Source organism: Python bivittatus, unplaced genomic scaffold, assembly GCF_059951505.1.
Source record: "Python bivittatus isolate LINGU-HERP-01145 unplaced genomic scaffold, Pbiv_v1 ctg000480_np1212, whole genome shotgun sequence".
Taxonomy (NCBI): domain Eukaryota; kingdom Metazoa; phylum Chordata; class Lepidosauria; order Squamata; family Pythonidae; genus Python; species Python bivittatus.
In genome coordinates, this window is record NW_028277075.1 from 14,120,271 (window position 1) to 14,143,091 (window position 22,821).

Below are 22,821 nucleotides of genomic sequence, written 5' to 3' on the forward strand. Positions count from 1 at the left end.
AATTTCCATCACTAAGTGATGCAGTCATAAAGCACAATGTCATGTGACCACATCGCTTAGTGATCGCAATCTCAGCACTTCCTGTTGGCAACCAAATACCACCAGTCGCGAGGTGATGACCCACCTCACCCATTCCTGGCTTGGTTCCTCCCAGCCCCAAGACTCAGTAAGATAAAGGACTGAGTCCTCTTGAACTCCCCCCACTCACCTATCTTCCCCGCCCCACCAGCAGCAATCCTTGGAAGTGGTGGCAACATGAGTGGTGTTAGGGCTGAAGTAGAGGCCCGGGACCTTTAGCAGTCTAAGCCAGGCACCACTGCCTCAGGCCTCTACTTCAACCCTGATGCCGCCACTGCCACTGAGTGCTGCCTTAAGCCCGAAGCTACAGCCAGCCCCCCAGCACCATAGTGAAAGCCCCAGCCACCCCTGCCACCCTGCTTCCATAGGCCCTGCAGCCCTCAGTTGACCTTCACCTTCTTCTTTCTCCTGCTGCTGACAAGGCATGTCCAGCCTGGCCCTATGCAAGGCAGCTGCTGGCTACACCATGACTTCTTTCCGAGACCGCATGCACCCTTCTCCAAATCGCACGCTGCCTTTTTGCAATTCATCTCACGATGCTTCTGAGGCCTTCTGAAGCATCACAAGAAGGCAGCGTGCGATTTGGAGAAGCACATGTGCAATTTGGAGAGGGGTGGGCGTGGCCTTCTCACAAACTTTTGGAAGGCCTCAGAAGCATCTGAAGGCCTGCGGTTGTAAGTGTATGCAGGCTGCCAAGTGTCCTAATTTTGATGACATGACTGCGGGGGCACTATAATGGCTGCAATTTTTGGGACAGGGCATAAGTACCATTTGTTCACCATCACCATAACTTCAAACAGCCAGTGAATGAATGGTTGTTAAGCAAGGGCTACCCGTATACAAAATGAATGCAGTTGTAGGCTGCATCAATAGAAGATATATTCTGTATTGGTCAGATTGCACATACAGTAAAATATTGTATCCAGTTCTGGCCATTTCATTTTCAGAAAGACATTGCCAAACTTGAGTATGTCCAGAAGACAATAATCAAGATGACAAGGAAGGAAAAAACCTATAGGGAACTGTACTGGATTGATTGATTGATTGGATTTCTCCCCCGCCCATCTCCCCCACAATAGGGGACTCTATTTAGCCTGGAAAAAAGAAGATAGCGAGGAGATATGAGAGGTGTCTTCAAGTATCTGAAAGATTGTGATGAAAAAGACATGAACAGACTCCAAACAAAAACACTGTTCAGTTATTCCAGAAGGCAATAAGAAACAAGAGGTTTTAATAATAAGTTAATTTCAGATGGACACAGGAAACAACTCCTAACTGTAAGAATTGGTCAATAAGGTACACACTGCATCAGGAGATGGTGGACCCCCCCTTAACTGTTTTTAAACAGAGACTGGATAGCCATCTGTCAGAGATGCTAAAGTAGTAAATTGTCTCAACACATGGACAACCATAATTTAAACTGGGTAACTGTGAGCATCTTAGACCAAGCTAAATCCAAAAACAACTAGGGAATTCCTGGAAGCTTGGCATTCAGACAAATTAGCCATCAATAAACACATAGAAATAAACCATATTTACACACCATTCAAAAGAAACAATAAAAAAGCTAAGAAGGAAACAAAAAGGCCACAACACATCTCCTCCAGCGGCCAATACCCATATAAGCAGGGATTAACACCAGGCAAACAATCAAGCAGAAAACAACACCCTAATCAAGGAACTACCAAGGAGAAAAACCACACCCCCAGCAAAACTGGCAGGGTAAGCTACTATATATATACACAGGGAGCAAATCACTCACTCACACTGATGATGTTACCTAGTCTGATAATGAAATGTCTACAAGCAAACAACCAAGTTCAGAGAACACCAAGGACTCCATAGTTCAACCCTGAGCTACATATATATTCTCTTTTATTGGAACAATCTTATTTTTATGGTTAGAGAATGGGGAAACATTCTTCTTGATCTTATCACATGGTTTAACTATATAAATCTCTATTTTCTACAACTTGGAAATTACAGGTTCAAGTGTACCCTCAGCCACAGAAACTCCTTGGGTGACTCTGAGCTAGTCACTATCTCTCACCCCAACCTAAACAGATTTTCTTCCTGCAAGAATATCAAGTAAGCTGCTTTGAGCTTCTAGAGGAAATGTGAGATATGAATAAACAAACAGGACATTTTGGCATTGCACTGCACTCTCGTTAAGGTAGACATTAGATTTCCTATGAATTTTAACACACTTTTGCACAATTATTAGGAAAAAAGCCTGGCATTATCTAACTGTCAAGCCAAATATGAAAACCTTTCCTTCTGTTCCTCCATTTGAAGAAGTAACTGAAGAAGCTAAACATTAGGCAGAACTTTAAAGAAAAATATTTACCTATAATTCATGGTTGTTAAATTTCCTTTCCAGTTCTCCCCTGGAATACTATAAAAAATACATAAAAATTAGAATCCAATTACAATAATTTAAACACATCCAAAAGAAGCATTTCCTGCTATTAAATCCAAATGAAGGCATTGATCCTGTACCGTACACATATATAGATATAAGCTCTTCCTTAGAATATAGGGGTTTACATCTAAGCAGACATATATAGAATTAAAGTGCAACTGCAATTCTATGCAGTTACTTACACGTAAGCCCCACTCATTGTTTAGAGAATATAACTTATTATCTATCTAATAGGGTTTTGTTAGGAGTTAACAATTCTCAAGCAGGAACAGACAGAATGTAAACAAGTAATTCTCACAAGCAAGTGTAGGAAAAATAGTTGATTTGAATCCAAAGTAAATATAAGCTTGGAATCAGCTTTCATGGCTCAGGGACTGTTAATTATTTGTAATGGTTACAATTCTTGAATTACAATAAAGATTGAGTCCTAGTTGTACTGAATCTCTAGGAAGCTGCAGGAAGTTTGTGTCTGCTTTGGGAGAGCCTAGCAATAGTTGTACAATTAAAATTAAATATCATAAATACTGTAGAATTTCCCTCTTTCAGTAATCAGCATTTAACATGTATTATTTTTAAAGAAAGTAGCAGCATTACAACTTATACTGAAGTACCCCATTATTTGTAAATGCATCAATAGGCTGTATCAAAAAAATATAAAGTAGCTTTGTCAATGACATTATTTAACATGGAGATTCAACAGAAGTCTTTAAGAGTGGTTGATTATCTCACTGAGTAGGTTCATGTATCACACTATGCTATAAACCATCTACGGCATAAACCATAATGTAGTTTGCTGCTTGTAGCTAAGTGTAGTTTATAAGCTAAGATTTATAAGGATTTATGACTGAGTAAAGCTGTACAAACAAGCAAATTGTTGTTTAATCAACATACCATGGCTAAGCAATTGGAGCTCAGTCTGATGTACAAACCCAACCACTGGCTTAAGAGACAATTAACTTCCTAAGCAAAATTACAGTATACACATAGGAGGCTAGGTTTACATCTCATGCTAGGACATAATGTGGCTTTGAGTTTTTTGCTTATATGTAGCTGCAGTTTGTAAATCACAATTTATTGTCATTATATATGAATTAGGTATTGCTTGTCGAATCAACCATGGATATAACAAAGATGGCTTACAGCAACGTGTGCAAACTTCCCACAGATCTGATAGGTTACATACATTTCTCATCAACATTACAACATAAACAGATTATTTACTGATCAGTATTTAAAGTGTTTATTATTTTAAACAGCTTTCATCTAAATTCTGAAGGACAACTGTTACTGCTTTATTTACCTTTCAAACCACTGCTTTATGCTCAGCATGAGAGATTCCTCAGGATAAATTTGATTCTCTCTTAAGTAGTAGAGGATATCAATACATTTATTTTTCAAATGGTCATCCTTCACAGGCTGACAAAAGTTGAAGAAAAGCTTTATTGTTGTCAAGTTTGGCGTCAGATTTTCAGCTAACATCTCATGAAACAATTCAAATGCAAGGTTTCTTTCTTGGTTGAGTAGGGCACCCTCAATACAGTCTCCATAATTTTGTCTTGAAGGGAACGAGACTTTTTTAATCTTTTCCAGTAGTATCAAGGTCTCTTTCCAGTGTGGGGAACCACTCAAGCCTTTGATGAGCAAAGAATACGCTGAATCTTCTAAATATTTATATTTGGTTTTCATAATATTATAGATATCATAAATCTCTCCCATTTGCTTATGAAAAACACACAGAGTCAAGTACTTCACCAAATAACTATATTCAACATCTCCATCACGCTTAGCCACCGCAGCCAGCAAGGATTTAGCCACATCTACCGGGCTATTATTATTAACCATGCTGTCAAACATAACATCTTCAAATTTTTTATATTCTTGACATTCTTCTTTTAACTTTTCCCATTCCTTGGCACTCAAAGGTTTGTCTGGAGGACAGACTGTCTTCAAAGGAATAAGAGAATCATTTGCAACTGCAACATTTTTCTGATATATTGCCCTCCTCTTGGATGATCCGGCAGCAAATGCATTGAAAGGGTGGGGGGGAAATCTGTCTTTACCAGCGCTGTTCTTCTTCACACTGTCTTCTTTTATTTTAATTTCTGAATGAAATGCTTTAGGATCTATTGACTCTGCCCGCCTACATGATGTGGTAAAAGTGAAGCACCTACACACAGCTGGCAATTTTTGCTGTGTTGGCATGGGGAGGAATGTTAATGTCTGCAAAACCCAATTTCTTATTGGGAGGGAAAAACCCATAATGCTGAATAATTAAAACTGAAGGATTTTTTAAAGGAACCACTTCGTAATAAATATATAAAGGAAACTGACAGACTTGTCAAAACCTTGTAAGCTGGGAAAATAAATGATTGGTGTCACTAACACATTTAACTATCTCATTAAAACAAATAAGTTTTTATCATTCTCAGAAGAAAATAAACTAAAAGCCCAAATCAAAATGACAACATCTTTTCCTTCATTTGTTAAAATGCTTGACATCAGCATATTTCTGAAGTTCCTTCATTAGTGGTACCTGCACACAAGGGAGTTAAGCACAATGTGAGATTTTCATTCAGGTCAGGTCAGCTGCATAAAAACAGGTCACATTTCCTTAAAACGACAAAGATAAACTATAAATTGTACTCATTGGTAAGAACATTGATATCTCACTTACTTAATCAGACTCTTAGTTTTCAGTAATTTATGATCATCTTGTAGAGACAAACTAACCCAGTAACTAGCCCTAAAAAATGAGACCTGCAAGACTGCCATAGATCAAAAGTCTGATTTTGCTTACAGAACCTGTCACTTTAAACAAGTATACCCAACAGCATTAAGCTGCCCTACAAAGGCATATATGAAGCAATCCCAGTAAGATCTGTTCTGACCATTTCTTTTTTCTTTTAAACTTAGCATTAGAGTAAATAAGCATCTTTACTGTAGTCAAAGACCAGTACATAATAAAACTCAATTCTTTAAATTGGGTTCCATAGGATACATTCTAAAATTAACTGAGCATTTTGGTTGCGCATTTTCCATGACATAGCAGAATTTAGCTACGCTTAGGGTAACAGAGTCATGGATATAAGAGTAAAAACTGTAGGTAAAATTAATCAGAATTACCAGGGAATTTCCTTAAATGTGGAATTATCAACTCTGACTGTGGGCCAGCATAAAATGGGCAATGCTGTATAATAAAATATGTGTAACAGTTTCAATAGTCCCTTCACTATATAGGCAAAACCTTAATCCAAATGGGATGCCTCTGTACCTCCCTTCTAAGGCTGTAGTAGGCAGGGCATCAAATTGAGCCAAGGAGAATGCCCTCCTATACAGTATTTAGGGATTGTAATTTGATTTAGGTATCTAGCTGGTCAGGAGTATATCCTTGGAAAGAGATGACAGATCTAATGGGATGTTAATATTTTTAATGTGCTGCCTCAAAATTACAACGGTCCCCCTTTCCATTGGGCTGGCAACGTTTCTTTCTTCTGAAATTGTTAGAGATCTATAATAGTGTCCTGGGAGGTTAAACTGCTCAGCTATTACCATACCTTGCCCTTGTTCTGAGTCCTGATCTCAATGGGTTTTAATACATTGCAATGATTAAATGATAAGGTACCTGTAATCTTCCCTTTCTTTCCACTTCATCCCTATAGACTTAAATTCTACATTAGTTAAGTTATTCCACGCATCTGACGCAGTGAGCTGCAGCTTGCGAAAGTTTATGCCTTATAATAACATTTGTTAATCTTAAAAGGTGCTAGCAGACTCTGATTTCTGGCTAGCATAGAACAACTCAGCTCTCTTCCTACCATGTCTCTTCTGTGAGGTGGGCGGCCGTATAAATTAAATAAATAAATGCCTAATTTGTAACCTGTCCGCCATATTTGGCGGCAACTGGGAGCTCCCAGAACAGAAAGTTCAGCCCAAATAACCAAAGGCATCGGTGCAACCCTCGCTAGCCGAAGTGCCCGACGTACCCGGCATGCTGCGAAACGTAGTTTATGTTAGCGTCTTACACTGGCAGATTAAAACAGGGCCAATTTAGTCGGGGCGATGAACACATCGAGCCAAGACTCCACGACACGCGGCAGTAAGAAACGACGGAACCACGCCGGACGGCTCAGCAATACTTTTCCCAGAAATTTCCGCTAATCGAAGCGCTCTCCCCCGATTGGCAGATTAGCGCACGTGATCTCTACGCAGGCGACGAGGTGATGACCTATTTAGAAAAGACCCGATAGGCAGGAGGCAGTAGCCATGTTAATTAAGGGCCCCTGCTCTCCGTTTTCTGTGTCTACGCTACATAGCGCTGTAGCTTCTTTTTTGCCTGCACTTAAGATGGAGGAGGAGGGATCATGTGACTCCATCGCCATTTCCCGGATATTGCCAATGGTGACGACAGTTAGTGGGAGCGGAGGTGTACTTGACTGAGGCGGGAACATCACGAAAGATGGACTGGAAGCAGGCGCTGAAAAGCCGGTTGGCCGTCAGTACCGACTGTGAGTGAAGAGGGATTTTTAGCCGGGTGGCGCGTGACTTGGAGTCTCTCCTCCACGGGGGAGGGCCTGGCTGCCTGCGCTCCTCTAGGGCGACCGGGATGCTCGGCTCTGGGGATTCGCAACCCCGAAGAGATGCAGGCGCTGGGCTCTCTTTTGGAGGCTCCGAGGTGGCTTAAATTTGGTGGAAACCTTTTTTGGCCACGATGTAAGCGCACTAGCTGCGCTACCTCTGAATATGAGGGAGAATAGAAATGCCTGTAGCCTCTTGCGGTTTTTAGGCTCTGTGTTTCACAATAACATTAAATGAAATTTAATTTATTTCAGTGGCCTGTGTCTATTCCAGTAATCATTCAGCGAGGAAGCCTAACAAAGCCCCATGAACTGTAATGGCCCTGTTATAAATAATCCTTGCTTTGCCTAGCCATAGTTTATTGAACTGACAACAGTACACACAGTACACTGCACCAAATTGCCATGTTTGCTGGTTTGTATAATACACTGAGTTGCAAATTGCTGATCAGGTTTAGTCTAGCTTGTATGAAACAGACCAGTGACTCATGGACAGATGGAAGGAGTTTACTGAAACACTGTACAGTAGAAATGTCAACATCCAAGATACCTTAGAAGATATTCCCTACTTACAAGAACCTCTAGATGAAATTAGATTCAGTCATTACCAAGTCGGAAGGCTACAGGAACTGATGGAATACCCACCAAAATATGGGAAGCAACAGAAGAAGAATCAGTCAAAGTTCTAGCCAAGCCAGCAAATCTGGAGAACGACACAGTGGCCAACCAATTGGAAGAGGTCAATCTACATTCCAATAGTAAAAAGAGGAGACTTAACAGAGTGTGCAAACTATTGTACAATATCTTCAATTTCACATGCTAGCAAAATAATGCTTAGGATCATCCACCGCAGATTAGAGCTCTACACGAAAAAAGATGCCAGATGTTCAATCAGGCTTTAGAAAAAGCCAAGGAACACAGGACGTTATTGCTGATGTACGCAGGATAATTGAGAAAGCCGAAGAATACCAAAAAGAAGTCACTATGTGCTTCATTGATTATAGAAAGACCTTTGATTGTGTCAATCACATAAAGCTGTGGAATGTGCTCAGAAAAATGGGAATCCCAGAACATCTCACTGTCCTCATGAGAAACTTACATACAGGTCAGGAAGCCACAGTATGAACAGATAGTAAAACAGACTGGCTTCAGGTTGGCAAAGGACTGCAACAATGCTGTATCCTCTCCCCTTATTTATTCAACCTATATGTTGAATATATATTAAGGGAAGCTGGATTGTAAGATGAGTGTGGTTTTAAAATTGGGGAAAGAAACATCAATTACCTGCGCTATGCTGATGACACAATCCTGATAGCTGAAAATGCAAAGGATCTATGTGCTCTAGTAATAAATGTTAAGGAGCACAGTGGAATAAATGGGACTAAAATTAAAAATAAAGAAGACCAAATTAATGACAAGTACAACAAACAGCCTTAAAACTGATAGTGAAGATGTTGAAGTGGTAGACAGCTTCTGCCTTTTAGGATCAACCATCAACAATAAAGGAACAAGCTCCTTACTGGGACTCCCTCCACTTCCCACTTAACAATCTGCATGTCTTGGGTTACAATGACAACTGGGACTGCGTGGATTGCCATTGCTAAGCAATGTGGTCACATGACATCATGCTTTATGACCACATTCTTGGCAACGGCAATCCCAGTCCCAACTGTAGTTGTGACTTGAGGACTACCTGTATAGGATTCAAATCAGAATTATTTTACTTACAGAAATTTGTTTTACTAAAGTAGGCTATATAAATGATGTGCAGTTATACTCTGTCTTGTGTTATTTAGCTAAAAGGAGTGACCAAGAATTGAAGGATGAAGAGATGGAGTTGTTTACAAAATACTACCTAGAATGGAAAGGAGGAAGAAAAAGTGCCAGTACCTCCTACATGAACATACCACGATTTTATTACAGGGTAGGTTTTTAGTGTTGCTCTATGTAAGGTTTTTAAAAGACACACAAACAACTCTTATGGTAAAACAGTTTAATTAACAAAGAGAATAAGCCACCCAGGATCATTAAAACCATATAACAATCTAGAGTACTATTTCAGTTGGTTTCAGAATTCTAAAACTTAAGGTCTTTAAAAACTGCAGGAATAAACTGGTTGTTTTGATATAAATAGTCTAAATAATCAGAGAGGAATTTCAGCTTCTTCAAAAGCAAGATACTAGAACAATATCATTGTTTTACACAAAACTGTTTTTAAAATTGATTTCTGTATATGCAGAACTACCAACAGTGCCAGACACAACTGTTTGTTTTACTAGGAAGAGGTAAATCTTGATTATTTTAGTTAGGTTCTCTGGGACTGGAATCAGAATTTTAGACTGCATGTACAGGAAAATAGTTCATTAATTCTGTATCTAAGTTGCATCATATCCAGTAAAGTTTTAATATTCTTGCACATACAGGTTTGTAATATATAGTGTAAATTGAGCTTGTTAATACTTCCATCTTTGGTCATCTAATATGATACAGTAGTACTGTACAGTGAAACCTCATTTTAATGAACTAAGTAAAAGAGGTCCACTCCAAAGGTCATCCACAAGCACCACCAGTGCAGTTTTTGTGCTGTACCCTGACCTGAAACCTGACTACCAGGGTCCAGATAATCTGCTCCTCTGGAGTTGTAGGGCCTAAAAAGCAAAGGTTGGAGACTAGTCTAAAATTACCAATGTAGTTGGGTCAAGGGAATGCTTCTTGTGCAGTGGGTGGACCTAGATTCTTTAAGTGATAATGGAATGCTCCCTCCCACAGGTGTTGATTACTGCTTGAATCCAACTTCATGCTACTTCATGAGAGGCCTTAACTAACTATGAGGGTTAGGGAGGTGGTGAAGGTGAGGCTAAAGAAGCCCTACCTGCTTTCTCAGAACTCTCAGGCTCAAACTGATCATAGTTCATTTCACAGGACAAAGCCCTAGTCCTCTCTATTGGTACTGTCCAGCTAGAGTTCAACTCCATTCACATCTGAGCAGTTTTATCCACCAAATGCTGCAAGAACTTTTCACTGCAGCTCTTCAAATGTTTTTGGCAATCACCTTTCTCTAAAAGGGAACAAGTTGCCTTAAAAAAGACCACTGATTAGCATTCCATGGATACAATGAGAACAGCAAAATGTTTCTTTTTTGTTACTCCTATCACCATTATATAGGCTCAAACATGTGTTCTTACCAGTGTCAAATCAGACTTGAGACAGGTCTTCCTCCAGCAATATTGTAGGTATCTCTTCTGCTGCTTCATCTCCCTGAGTTCCTCAGTAAAATAAGGAGCTGCAATAGGGAGAGGTTGCTCCAGTACAGTCCATTCAAATGCCATAGCCACCTCCTTTTTCTGTTGGACAGCCAGAGCCTCAACTGAGCTGCCCACCAGATCTTTGGGAATTCCACTCCCCAAGTGCCCTCTGAAAACTCACTGGATCCATTAAGTTCCTGAATGGATCTAATAGGTCCTTCCCTACTGTGGAATGGGCTTGCACTGTGAAACTCCATAGCAATCAGAGAATGATCTGATCACAACAAAGAGCTAAGCTTGATGCCCCCCACTTTCAGGCCATGTATTACCTGTTCCTAAAACAAAAGTCAGATCCAGCATGTGATGTCTGTGTTGGGCCCTAAATAAGTTGGGTCAAGTCCATGATTGTCATGACAGCCCTGAACTCCTGCTCCAGATCCCACAACAAGGAAAAGTAGGTTGAAATTCCGAATATCACCAGTTTGGAGAACACTACCACCACCCTATCAATTAGGTCAAGCAGTCCTTGCAGGGATGCCAGTGGGTAGCATGGTAGTGGGCAATAGCAGCAAACCAGTAGCCCTTTCAGGCCCAACTACACAAAGTCTCACATCCAGTTATCAGCAGAGTAGCATCTCTTGATGCCAACAGAGTTTCATGGATTACTACCCCATACCTCTGTCCACTGGAGCTGCAGCTAGTGCCAACCCCCCAAGCAGGTTTCAGTAATGCAAGCCAGATCTGCCCTCTCATCCTTAATTAAATACACACTGCCTCATTTCTGCATTATATTAATGGGGTGGGGAGAGTCTTGGGAGGAGGAAAACACAGGGAACCCTTTCCCTCGCCTCTCAGGAACTTTGTCACCAATGGGCACAATCACCAGAGAAGGCAACGGTACACAGTACAATAACTGCATTGGTTTATTGAATCGGAGCTTGAATATAGTTGTCCCTTTAGTACATTTCTCGGTTCCAGCACACCTAATTAGAGGTACACTTCACTGATCAACACAATTTTCCCAACCAATATAAGCAGGGAGGTTATCTAATTAATAATCAGATAGTTACCAAAAGTTTTCTTGTAGCCCCTTGATACCAGAAAGATTTTCCAATGTAGAAAAGATAGTGAGAGAAGCAACAGGCAGAAATTAGCAAATAAAATGGCAAGCTATAGAATAGAGATGCTTTTATACTTATACGCACACATATACACAGAGCATATTTTTGTCTCCTATTTAATAACCTAAAAGAATTGGACCCTGACCAGCTGGGTTTCATCAATATTGTCATGGAATATTGTTACAATTTAAAAGACAGTTTGAGAGGATGTCTAGCCATTTTTGGGCAGTTCTTGGCCATGGAATTTCATATTCTGCTTGGCTCCTGGTGCTTTTATCCAGCAGTCATATTTTGATCTCCTGGTCTCTTGGCACGTCATTGTTTTAGTCTAACTTAGCATGCTATTGAATTCCCATGTATCTTTGCATTCAAATGGACTCTATACAGTCGTATGAAAAAGAAAGTACGCCCTCTTTGAATTCTATGGTTTTACGTATCAGGACATAATAAAAATCATCTGGTCGTTAGCAGTTCTCAAAAGTAGGTAAATACAACCTCAGATGAACAACAACACATGACATATTACACCATGTCATCATTTATTTTACAAAAAGAAAGCCAAAATGGAGAAGCCATGTGTGAAAAACTAAGTACACCTTATGATTCAATAGCTTGTAGAACCACCTTTAGCAGCAATAACTTGAAGTAATTGTTTTCTGTATGACTTTATCAGTCTCTCACATCGTTGTAGAGGAATTTTGGCCCACTGTTCTTTACAACATTGCTTCAGTTCATTGAGGTTTGTGGGCATTTGTTTATGCACAGCTCTCTTGAGGTCCCGCCACAGCATTTCAATCGGGTTGAGGTCTGAACTTTGACTGGGCCATTGCAACACCTTGATTCTTTTCATTTTCAGCCATTCTGTTGTAGATTTGCTGGTGTGCTTGGGATCATTGTCCTGTTGCATGACCCAATGTCTGCCAAGCTTTAGCTGTTGGACAGATGGCCTCACATTTGACTCTAGAATACTTTGGTATACAGAGGAGTTCATGGTCGACTCAATGACTGCAAGGTGCCCAGGTCCTGTGGCTGCAAAACAAGCCCAAATCATCACCCCTCCACCACTGTGCTTGACGGTTGGTATGAGATGTTTGTGCTGATATGCTGTGTTTAGTTTTTGCCAAACGTAGCACTGTGCATGATGGCCAAACACCTCCACTTTGGTCTCATCTGTCCAAAGGACAGTGTTCCAGAAGTCTTGTGATTTGTTCAGATGCAACTTTGCAAACCTTAGCCATGCTGCCATGTTCTTTTTAGAGAGAAGAGGCTTTCTCCTGGCAACCCTTCCAAACAAACCATACTTGTTCAGTCTTTTTCTAATTGTACTATCATGAACTTTAACATTTAACATGCTAACTGAGGCCTGTAGAGTCTGAGATGTAACTCTTGGATTTTTTGCAATTTCTCTGAGCATTGCACAGTCTGACCTTGGGGTGAATTTGCTGGTACATCCACTCCTGGGAAGACTGGCAACTGTCCTGTTTTCCACTTGTGAATAATCTTCCTCATGTAGAATGATGGACTTTAAATTGTTTGGAAATGGCCTTATAGCCCTTCCCAGATTGATGGGCAGCAACAATTGTTTCTCTAAGATCATTGCTGGTGTCTTTACTCTTTGGCATTGTGTTAACCCACACCTCAATGCTCGAGACCAGCAAACTCCTAAAATTTCAGCTTTTATAGAGGTAGTCACACTTGCTGATGATCAGTTGATCAAGGGCATTTGATTAGCAGCACCTGGCTGCTACTTAGCCTCTTCATACCTATGGGAGCAGTAAGGGTGTACTTAGTTTTTCATATATGGCTTCTCCATTTTGGCTTTCTTTTTGTAAAATAAGTGATGACATGGTATAATATGTTATGTGTTGTTGTTCATCTGAGGTTGTATTTACCTACTTTTGAGAACTGCAAAGGAATAGATGATTTTTATTATGTCCTGATACATAAAACCATTGAAAACAAAGAGGATGCACTTTCTTTTTCACAAGACTGTATATGCAGATTTTGCATTCAGCATAACACTCATTAAGCTCAATGTTCCTCACAGTCACTAGAAAAGGTTACGTGCTAGACAAGCCTGAAAAAAGGTTACACTCCATTTCTCTCTGTTTCAGCTGCCACTTAGTTTTGGTATGTCCAAAGTTCCCTTCCAACGGGGGGGGGGGGTACTCATTTTTTTCTTGAAATATCAAGACCGAGAAGCAGTTAGAAAATCAGTACCATAAGTGGACAGGATGGCACAGATGAGAATGGGAAGAGGCTAGAGAGGTAACCATGGAATGCCTCCTTGATCAAATAAGAAGGAATTAAGGCCATGGACACAACATTCCAGCTCTTTTTTGAATAGCAATGCTAATTTAAAAACAACCTCATTAGGGAATTGCACATGGTAAGCTGAGAACATTAGGCTACAGAAACCTCAGTTCCAAGCTTGCTAAGACAAATGGCAACAGCAGAGAAAGGTGTATTGGATACAGAAAGAATGGATGCTAAACGTGTTCATTTGCATTAAGAGTTTAGACTCCCTAGGCATACTTTGTGGAAGTGGTAATATTCAGTTTCTTGTTTAGCTTACTTTTCTCTACATTTTTTATTTTTCAGCACTGTTCTCTGTTTAAAACAGTAAAAAAAACTCCTTGGCTATAAAGGAAAACTTATACCTATTGGATTATAGAAAGAAATTGGAGCAACTGTTGACAGCTGCATGGGAGAAGCCAAGTTCTATCAATTGCTAATTATTCTTTGTTCTTCATTAGCAACAATGGATAATGAGGCAGGGGCAAAAGACAGCCAAAAATCTCTCCATCAAATAAAGAAAAGCAAGCAAGCTATATAAAAAGTTACTGTATTTTAAGAATTCCTGTAGCAGAAATAAATTTATATAAACAAGTCTGAAAATATACTTGTACTATAAATTACAACTTATTTCTTTTCTTAGCTGCCAGCAGAAGATGAAATATTGTTACAGAAATTAAGAGAAGAATCTAGAGCAGTCTTTTTGCAGAGAAAAAGTAGAGAACTGCTAGATAATGAAGAATTGCAGGTATGAAGAAACTGAAAAAATTAATTTCAGATCAATTTTTTGAAAATGTTATTGTCCGCTATGTAGTATTTCCCTCATCATTTTTAAATCTCCTCTTTAAGAATTTGTGGTTTCTCTTGGATGAGCATCAGACACCACCTATGATGGGGGATGAAGCAATGATTAACTATGAAAACTTCTTGAAAGTTGGTGAAAAAGCTGGATCCAAGTGCAAGTAAGACTTTTATTTTGAGGCACTTACAAGACCCTGATTTGCATGGTGTTTTAGTTATGTCTGGTCCAATATTCATATCTGAGATTTAATGCAGGGAGGGAGAACTGGATGGAATTTAACCACTGCTTCATCTGAGTGGCTCATGATATCATGGATAAGGGTTCCCACGTTCTGAGGCAGATAGAAAATCATTTTGTCCAGCACGCTCCTTCTCCCAGGAATAAAGACACACACACTTGTTTCCCCTTCAATAAAGAAAGATAGAGTAAAACTAGTTCTGTATTAATGTCTTTGTTTTGTGTGTTTATTTGATTATAAATTACTTTATAAGAGATTTCATTTTTGTACAACAAATTATTTAAAATCACTAAAGCATTTAATAGTACAATTTAGTGTAATAGAAAGCTATTAAAAATATAGTATGGTTATTGATGGCCATGTTGATAGTTACAACCAGGTTGTCCCCCGCAAATCTTCCTCTATATTCCTGACAGAGTCAATCCTTCATTGTGCTGTTTAAGTCCCTTAAAGGGATTCATGTTGTATTTTTATTTTATTATGAATATTTAGAAAAGGTTATGACAGATACGTTTTATCATTTGCTAATCTCATTAGCAGTAAACACTGAGAAAAGCATTTTATGTAAGCTAAAACAAAAAATCTAACATAATAATTCTAAGATTAACTTGTGGGTGTATTTTATTGAAGTTTCTCATAAAATTCTTCTAAATATACTTTTAAATGTTTGCTGTTTTCATTTAATCTGTTTTACTCTCCAAGATGCTGATTCCATCAATTCTGATTCCTTCATCTTTTCTGGGGAGAGCAGTCAGAATTTTCTGTACAAAACCAGATAATCTGGTGACAGGTTTATTTATTTACTTGTTATATTCTGTCTTTCTGTTGAAACTGAATACCTAAGGCAGTTTTCAGTATAAATGCAAAGACATAAAATGTTTTAAAAAATTAAAGTAAATAATAAAATTGTTGGCATTTAAAGGCACAGCAGAAGAGATGTGTATTAATCCTTTAAAGGCAGAGAGAGATGGGACCAAACACAGCTTCTAAAAAACTGCATTCAGTAGGGTGGGAGTAATGCAGGACAAGGCTTAATAAATGGACTTCTGAAAGTAGCTACAAATGAGTCCTGTTGCAAATCTTAAAACCAGACAAATTAACAAGAGAGACTGATCGTTAAGCTCTGAATGTAATTAGCTACCAATACAGAATATTTTATAAGGTAATCATGTGATCCAAATGATTGTGCACCATCTAGCAGCCTATCTGACAATGTTTTTTATAAAGATAGAGCTTTTGGAGATTCTTCAAGGATAGTCAAATCAGGTGTAACCAAGACATGAATAACTGACACCCATTTCATCTGGCTTAGGAACAGTTACAGGAACAGTTAAATGTATTCCTTGCTATAGCCACCACCTCGGAATCCAAATATTAAGGAACAAATATCCAGCCCGCGCCCCTCCTCTGTGGGGTGCCCGAGGGTTCGTTACTCTCTCAGCTCCTTTTTAACATCTACGTGAAACCACTGGATGAGATCATCTGCCACCATGGGATGAGGTATCATCAATAATCCCCCATTGTGGGGAGATGGGTGGGGAAAAGTCTAGTAAATAAATAAATAAAAAAAAATATGCAGATGATACCCAGTTATACATCTCCATCCCGAGTAAAGTGAGTGATGCCATGACCACCCTTTTGGGGTGCCTGGAGGCTGTGAGAGTCTGGATGGGGTGCAACAGACTTCAGCTGAACCCTGGTAGGACAGAGTGGGTATGGATTGGAAGCTCCTCTGTTTCTGAGGATTTACCATCCTTGGTTTTGGATGGGGTTGTACTGCCCTGGACAGACCTAGTGCGTAATTTGGTGGTCCTCCTGGACTCACAACTCCTGCTCAAGGAGCAGGTGGCAGCCGTGGCCAGGAGGGCCTTTGCCCACCTTCGTATGGTACGCCAGTTACACCCTTTCCTGGATCAGGAGGCTCTCCAGTCAGTCATGCATGCCCTGGTCATCTCTCAGCTAGACAATAGCAATACGCTCTATATGAAGCTACCTTTGAAGAGTATCCAGAAGCTATAACTGGTTAAAAATGCAGCCACACAGACATCTTAGTTGCCCCAAGAACGGCACATAATACACCTTTACTGCGTGAGCTGCATTGGATGCCAGTTTGCTTCCGGGTCCAATTCAAAGTGTTGGTTATTACATTTAAAGCCCTACATGGCATGAGTTCAGGGTACCTGAGGGACTGTCCCACCCTCATCACATCAACCTGTCCCACCCAGTCAGAGAGGGCATGTTGCGGACCCCATCAGCTGGTGGGGCCCAGGAGGAGAGCCTTTTTTGTCGTTGCCCTTGCCCTTTGGAATATTCTCCCCGCAGAGAAGTAGCAGGCCCCTACCTTCCCAGCTTTCCGGAAAGGATTAAAGACCTGGCTCTGCCAGCTTGGGTGGGGTGATAACAATCTTACGCAATCTTGGGAGTGGCTGGCACCTTGATGATGCTCCCCAAGTGACTGCCAATGTTAACATCTATCCTTGGATCTATTTATTCTCTATTTATTTAAGATTATTATATATTGTAATTTTAATTGATTTTAACCGCTTAGTAAACTGCCCAGAGTCGTTTCAACGAGATGGGTGGTGACAAATTTGATACATAATAAACAAACACTCTCAGGCTGCAGATTTGTTCTTTCAGAGAGAATGTAATCCCATCCAGAATGGACTGAATACCAATTCCTATTTTCTAATAGTATTTGACTAATAGTATTTCTATCTTGTCTGAATTTCATTTCAGTTTGTTCTGTTTGTCATCCCTTATCCAGTTCATTTTCAATTTAGGCTACATTCAAAATTATGGATTACTTCCTTGAAATTAGAAGACAGAGGAATAGAACTGGGTGTCATCAGCATGCAGATACCACTCCACCACAAAGCTCTATGGATCTTCCCATCAGTTTCATGTAGGGGAAAACCACAGTGCATTAACCATAGTGCTGAACAGTAGCCCTAGCACCACCTCCTGCAGATAAATCAAACACTATTAAAATGTGCTTCTAAAGTCTAGCACCACCAGAATATTCCAATATAATAGTCAGTTATAGTGAAAGCCACTGGGATATACAGAAGAACTAGTAGGGCTGGCCTCCCTTCATACAGTTTCTGGTATAGGTCATTCAGCAATGCTATCAAAGCAGTTTCAGTCCAATAACCTATTTCCAATGTACTTGTCCAGAAATTCTTAATACTTCAAAACAATTTGCATTAGTGCATTTCTTTTCAGCAATTCTTGTATTTGCATATTTTAAAATTTCTATCAGTGTAAGAAAAAAATACTATATTGGATCAAATCAAGGTCTTTCTAGTCCTGCATTTTGTTCTATAGTGACTAATGGGGCAGATAAGATGTGTGGTGTAGTAGCATCTCTCAAGCAGTTAGTACTGGGAGACATACTGTCTCTATTATAGAAAGTAATATGCAGCCATAATGACTTCATAGTCTACAACCTTTTGTGAATTCCAGTAGTTGAGAGTAGAACAATACCTTGTCAATATTTATGGGTCCATCTTGTGACAGCCGTGACATAGAAAGTTGTGACTTGGGATATAAGAGAAGTAAATGGTAAAGAGCATGAATGAATGAATGAAAAAAAAAACTAATATGTAGTGTGTTTATGAAATAAAGGAAAAGATGTAATAGATTTGAATAAAGGTGTCTGATCTATGGAGTGGAACTGATGAATATATTTGTGGAAGTGAAGGTATACATTTATTAATGAACAAAAGGCAAAAGTATACGTCAGTATGAGTTGGAGTCATCTAGGTTGTTGTGGATATGTATGAAAGTAACAGTTCATAGGATGGTGATAGTTGCATTATTTATTTATTTATTTATTTATTTATTAAATTTGTCCCCGCCCATCTCCCCCCAATGGGGGTCTCTGGGCAGCTTACAACATATTAAAACAATAAATCAATATACAGTTAACATTTCTAAAAGGACACATTTACAAAGGATAAAAGGAAAAGGAAAAATCCAGGAGGCCGATGGAAGCAACACCAGGCCTCTAGGGGGCTAGCCAACCCCATATCTGATGACCTCCCTCCCCACCTCAGGCCAGATGGCAGAGCCAGGTCTTCATGTCCCTCCGAATATTCCAGTGAATGGTGATAATAGAAGAATTAGGGATGGGTTTGAGGAGAAATTATACAACATTATGAATAAATGTGGGATTTAGAAAGATACTTCATTCTAAAAGCATAACAGTTCTGATGGTTTATGATGAAAGATTGAGAGAATTAATGAAGAATACAAGGTTAATGAAAAGTTCTGAATGTGGAATAGACTATTTTTTGGTAGTTTCAAAAGAAGACCTTGGGAAAAATGGACATGAAAGAAAACGAAAGTGAAAGAAACAAGAGTAACAAGAAGTATAAATACAGGAAAAGAATGTTTGAGTTCAGTATGAAAAATATTGGAAGATCTGTCAATCACCCAACAGAGTGAATGGAAAGTAAAAATAAGAGAGGATGATGTGGAAGCTGCTTGGAAGAGAGTGAAAAAATTGTTACACTAATGGAAAGTATGCAAAAGTATGTTTGGTGGAAACTTCAGGGAGATAATGGATAAAAAAAAATGCACATAAGAAGATGATTATAGGACAAGAGAAGAATACAATATAATGAGTATAGAAAGAAAAAGATAATTGCAACGAATGTAGTCAGAGAAGAAAGAAATGGTTGAGATCAAAAGAAACAAGATGTAGAGTGATTTTGTTGGAAATAAAAATATTTTGGAAATTAATAAAAAGCAGTACACCAGAGTGAATAAAATTAAAAATAAAAGCAATGAAATGATCTGGAATGAAACTGAAGTAAGGGAATGCTGGAAGTATTTTAAAGATCTATATGGGAATGATGATATATCAAAGCATAAATCTAAAATGAATATTATGAACCTTATTTATTTTTATTCATAATAAATATATGTATACATAAATGGAATGCTGTAAATGTGTCTCCAAGAAAAGATGATAAAAAGGAAATCAAATACTGTTAAAATGTCAAACATTGGTAAGGCTGCAGATGTTTGCTATATAACTAGAGAAATATTTGGTTTGCTTATAGAATGGCAGTGCAACTTGTTGAATGTGTGTGAAGACTGCATCCATGCCTGATTATTGGAAGAATGTCATTATTGTTACCTTAAACAAAAGGAAAAATAGCAAGAGTGACTATTGACTGGGAAGGTGTTTGGCAGAACTCTGGCTAAAAGGGTGTAAGTGAGCAATTTTGGGGAAATAAAATGTAGTTTTATGCCTAACAGTGGATGTGCAGACTAGATTTTGACAGGTCATTGAGAAATAAATGAATGTGAAAAAAGAAAGTTTCTTGCATGTTTGTTAATTCAGAGAAAGCATATAATAGCATAAACAAGAGTGAATTATATAATGTTTTACGTGACTATAAAGATTAGTTGCTGAATGTCATAAGGTTGTTTTATGATGAAAGGAAAGCATGCATTAGAATATATGAGATATAGTAAATGGTTCAGTTGAGCAGGGAGAAACGCAATATCCCCTGGATTATCTTATATATTAATGGACAAATGTTCAAGGAGCACTTGTAGTGATGTTTGCTGTGTGTTTGTTGGTCAGGGACGTGATTGTGCATATATTTTACATGCAGCCAATATCTTGTTAGCTGAGAACTTGAATACAGGTAGTCCTCAAGTTACGATGGCAATTGGAACTGGAATTTCCCTTGCTAAGTGATACAGTAGTAAAGCACTACGTCATGCAACCGCACCACTTAGCAACAGCAATCCCTGCAGTCCCCATTGCCATCATTAAGTGTGGGTCATGGGTCATTAAGCGAGCACCTCCTCATAACTTCCTGCCAGCTTCCAACAATCAAAGTCAGTGGGAAAGCCAGCAGGAAGTTGCAAGTCTCAGATGACTCTCAAGCAGGTTGGCAGGCAGGTGAGTGGCTGCTGCCAGGTGGGAGAGGGAGCGAGGGGGTGTGCAGATGGCTGGGGAGGCATGGTATGAGCATGGCAGGTTTGGGGTGGCTGCTGCCAGGTGGGGGAGGGTGCACAAGTGGCCAGGGAGGTGTGGCGCAAGCACAGCAAGGCTCGCCAAGGATGCATGGGTGGCAGGGGAGGCATGGTGTGAGCATTATGGGGCTTGGGGTGGCTGTTGCTGGGTGTAGGAGGATGCATGAGAGTGCACGAGTGGTGGGGAGACGCGGTACAAGTACAGTGAGGTTTGGGGAAGGTGTGCAGGTGGCAGGGGAGGCGTGTGAATTCAGCAAGGCTCAAGGAGGATGTGCAAGGGTACATGGGTGGCAGGGAGGCACAGCGAGGCTTGGGGAGGATGTGCGGGTGGCGGGGAGGCGTGGCATAAGCTCAGGGAGGCTCAGGGAGGGTGTGCAGGTGGTGGTGGGAGTCACAGGTGGGGGAGACTTACCCAAGTGATTTGCGACCTTCCCTGCCGGCTTTCCCATTGAATTTGCTTGTGGGAAGCTAGCAGGGAAGGTCGCAAATCACGATCACATGACCACAGGACATTGTAACTATCACAGGTGCAAGCCAGTTGCCAAGTGCCCAGATTGCAATCATGTGATTGCAGGGGTGCTGGGACGGCTGGAACTTCAAGGAATGGTTGTAACCACCATTTGTTCAGTGCCGTCATAGCTTCATAACCAAAGACTACCTGTAATTAGCAGTGAATATTTGATAGACTGCATGATGTATTTAGGAGTATGGATTTGAACATTAATGTATCAAAGATAGGGAAATGGGATGAACAATTTCAAGTTATACATAAATTGTGAAAAAATAGTGCAAATAGGTGATATGTATCTTGGTTGAATGTTTACTGAAGATGGGAAAATGGATGGAGACATTTTAAGATGTAATTCTGGCAGAAAAGTACTGGGCAGTATGTAGACTGTTGTGAAGAATGAGTGTTGAAATACATGAAAATAACAGTGTATAAGGCTATGCTTCTGCATACTATGTTACATTAAAGTAAGATTTGGAATATATCAGGGGAATTATATAAAGTTTAATGCAGTGGGAATGGATTATTTAAATTGTATTGGTGGTAAAACAAGAGACAGGGTCAAGAATGAATTGATGAATTAATCCCAATTAAATATAAAAGTGAATGGCCAGTACAAAGGAAGTACATAGAGATGATTTGGTCATACAGGAAGAATAAATGGGGATCAAAGTGCACAAATATATGAAATGAGAGTAAATAGGTTGCAAAGAAAGAGAACTCTTTGTGGATGGAGGGAGTGGATGAGATTCTTAAAAAGAGAGAGGTGAAAAGTTTAAAAAACAGCTATTTATGGACATGCTAGAAGCACAGATAGTTTGCAAGGTTAAGAAAGATATGGAGCAATATAGTAAAAGGTGTTGGTTCCTTCTCTTCTCTTCTCTTCTCTTCTCTTCTCTTCTCTTCTCTTCTCTTCTCTTCTCTTCTCTTCTCTTCTCTTCTCTTCTCTTCTCTTCTCTTCTCTTCTCTTCTCTTCTCTTCTCTTCTCTTCTCTTCCTAGAGTTTTCCCCAGGTGCAGGATCTGCTTTTTCAGATCAACAAAATGTTGATCCATTGGTTACAACAGGAATTGACCGGCTTGTTGCTGGAGCTTGACGTTGTGGGCTGAGAAAGTGACTGGCCCAAAGTCACCAGCTGGCTTTTGTGCCTAAAGTGGGACTAGAACTCACAGTCTCCTGGTTTCTAGCCGCGAGCCTTAACCACTAGACCAAACTGGCTCTCTTCCTTTTCTTTTTTATTTCTCCTTTAATTTCTTTTCCTCAGAACATCTCATTCGATTCTATGTTTTACATAATATTACTTACTCCTGAAGGTAATAACGAGATACACACATACATATGAATGTATTGATTATAATAATTAGCTCAGACAAGAAAAATAGATTGTACCTTCTTTTATAGCCTCTGTTCTATATAGTTATGAGTCTGTGAAGTTAAGTGGGTTGATAAATTTTCCCCTCAAGTTGCATCAGAATATCAGAAATACGTTTAAAATACACATTTTCATTACTTCAATGTTATAAAACTGACATTAGATCTGCA

General features: G+C 39.5%; 2 protein-coding genes across 3 annotated transcripts in view; one reads left to right on the top strand and one right to left on the bottom strand.

Annotated features, from left to right (window-relative positions):
* The window catches only part of PRORP (protein only RNase P catalytic subunit), a 56,205-nt gene extending 49,460 nt beyond the window's left edge, over positions 1 to 6,745 (bottom strand). Inside the window, exons 1-3 of one of the 2 annotated variants that reach the window (XM_088145369.1) lie at positions 6,523 to 6,745; positions 3,801 to 5,033; positions 2,426 to 2,473 (exon numbers count right to left, since the gene is read on the bottom strand). In XM_088145369.1, coding sequence (XP_088001495.1) covers positions 2,426 to 2,473; positions 3,801 to 4,759 — 1,007 coding nt within the window. In that variant the 5' untranslated portion in view covers positions 4,760 to 5,033; positions 6,523 to 6,745. Of the gene's footprint in view, positions 1 to 2,425; positions 2,474 to 3,800; positions 5,034 to 6,483 lie in introns of both variants that reach the window. The other variant, XM_088145370.1, reaches the window with a different exon arrangement.
* A 114-nt stretch (positions 6,746 to 6,859) lies between these two features.
* Positions 6,860 to 22,821, top strand: part of PPP2R3C (protein phosphatase 2 regulatory subunit B''gamma) — a 33,805-nt gene continuing 17,843 nt past the window's right edge. Inside the window, exons 1-4 of the mRNA XM_007436796.3 lie at positions 6,860 to 7,005; positions 8,871 to 8,998; positions 14,379 to 14,483; positions 14,585 to 14,697. Of these exons, the coding sequence (XP_007436858.1) occupies positions 6,957 to 7,005; positions 8,871 to 8,998; positions 14,379 to 14,483; positions 14,585 to 14,697 (395 nt within the window). The 5' untranslated portion in view covers positions 6,860 to 6,956. The remainder of the gene's footprint in view (positions 7,006 to 8,870; positions 8,999 to 14,378; positions 14,484 to 14,584; positions 14,698 to 22,821) is intronic.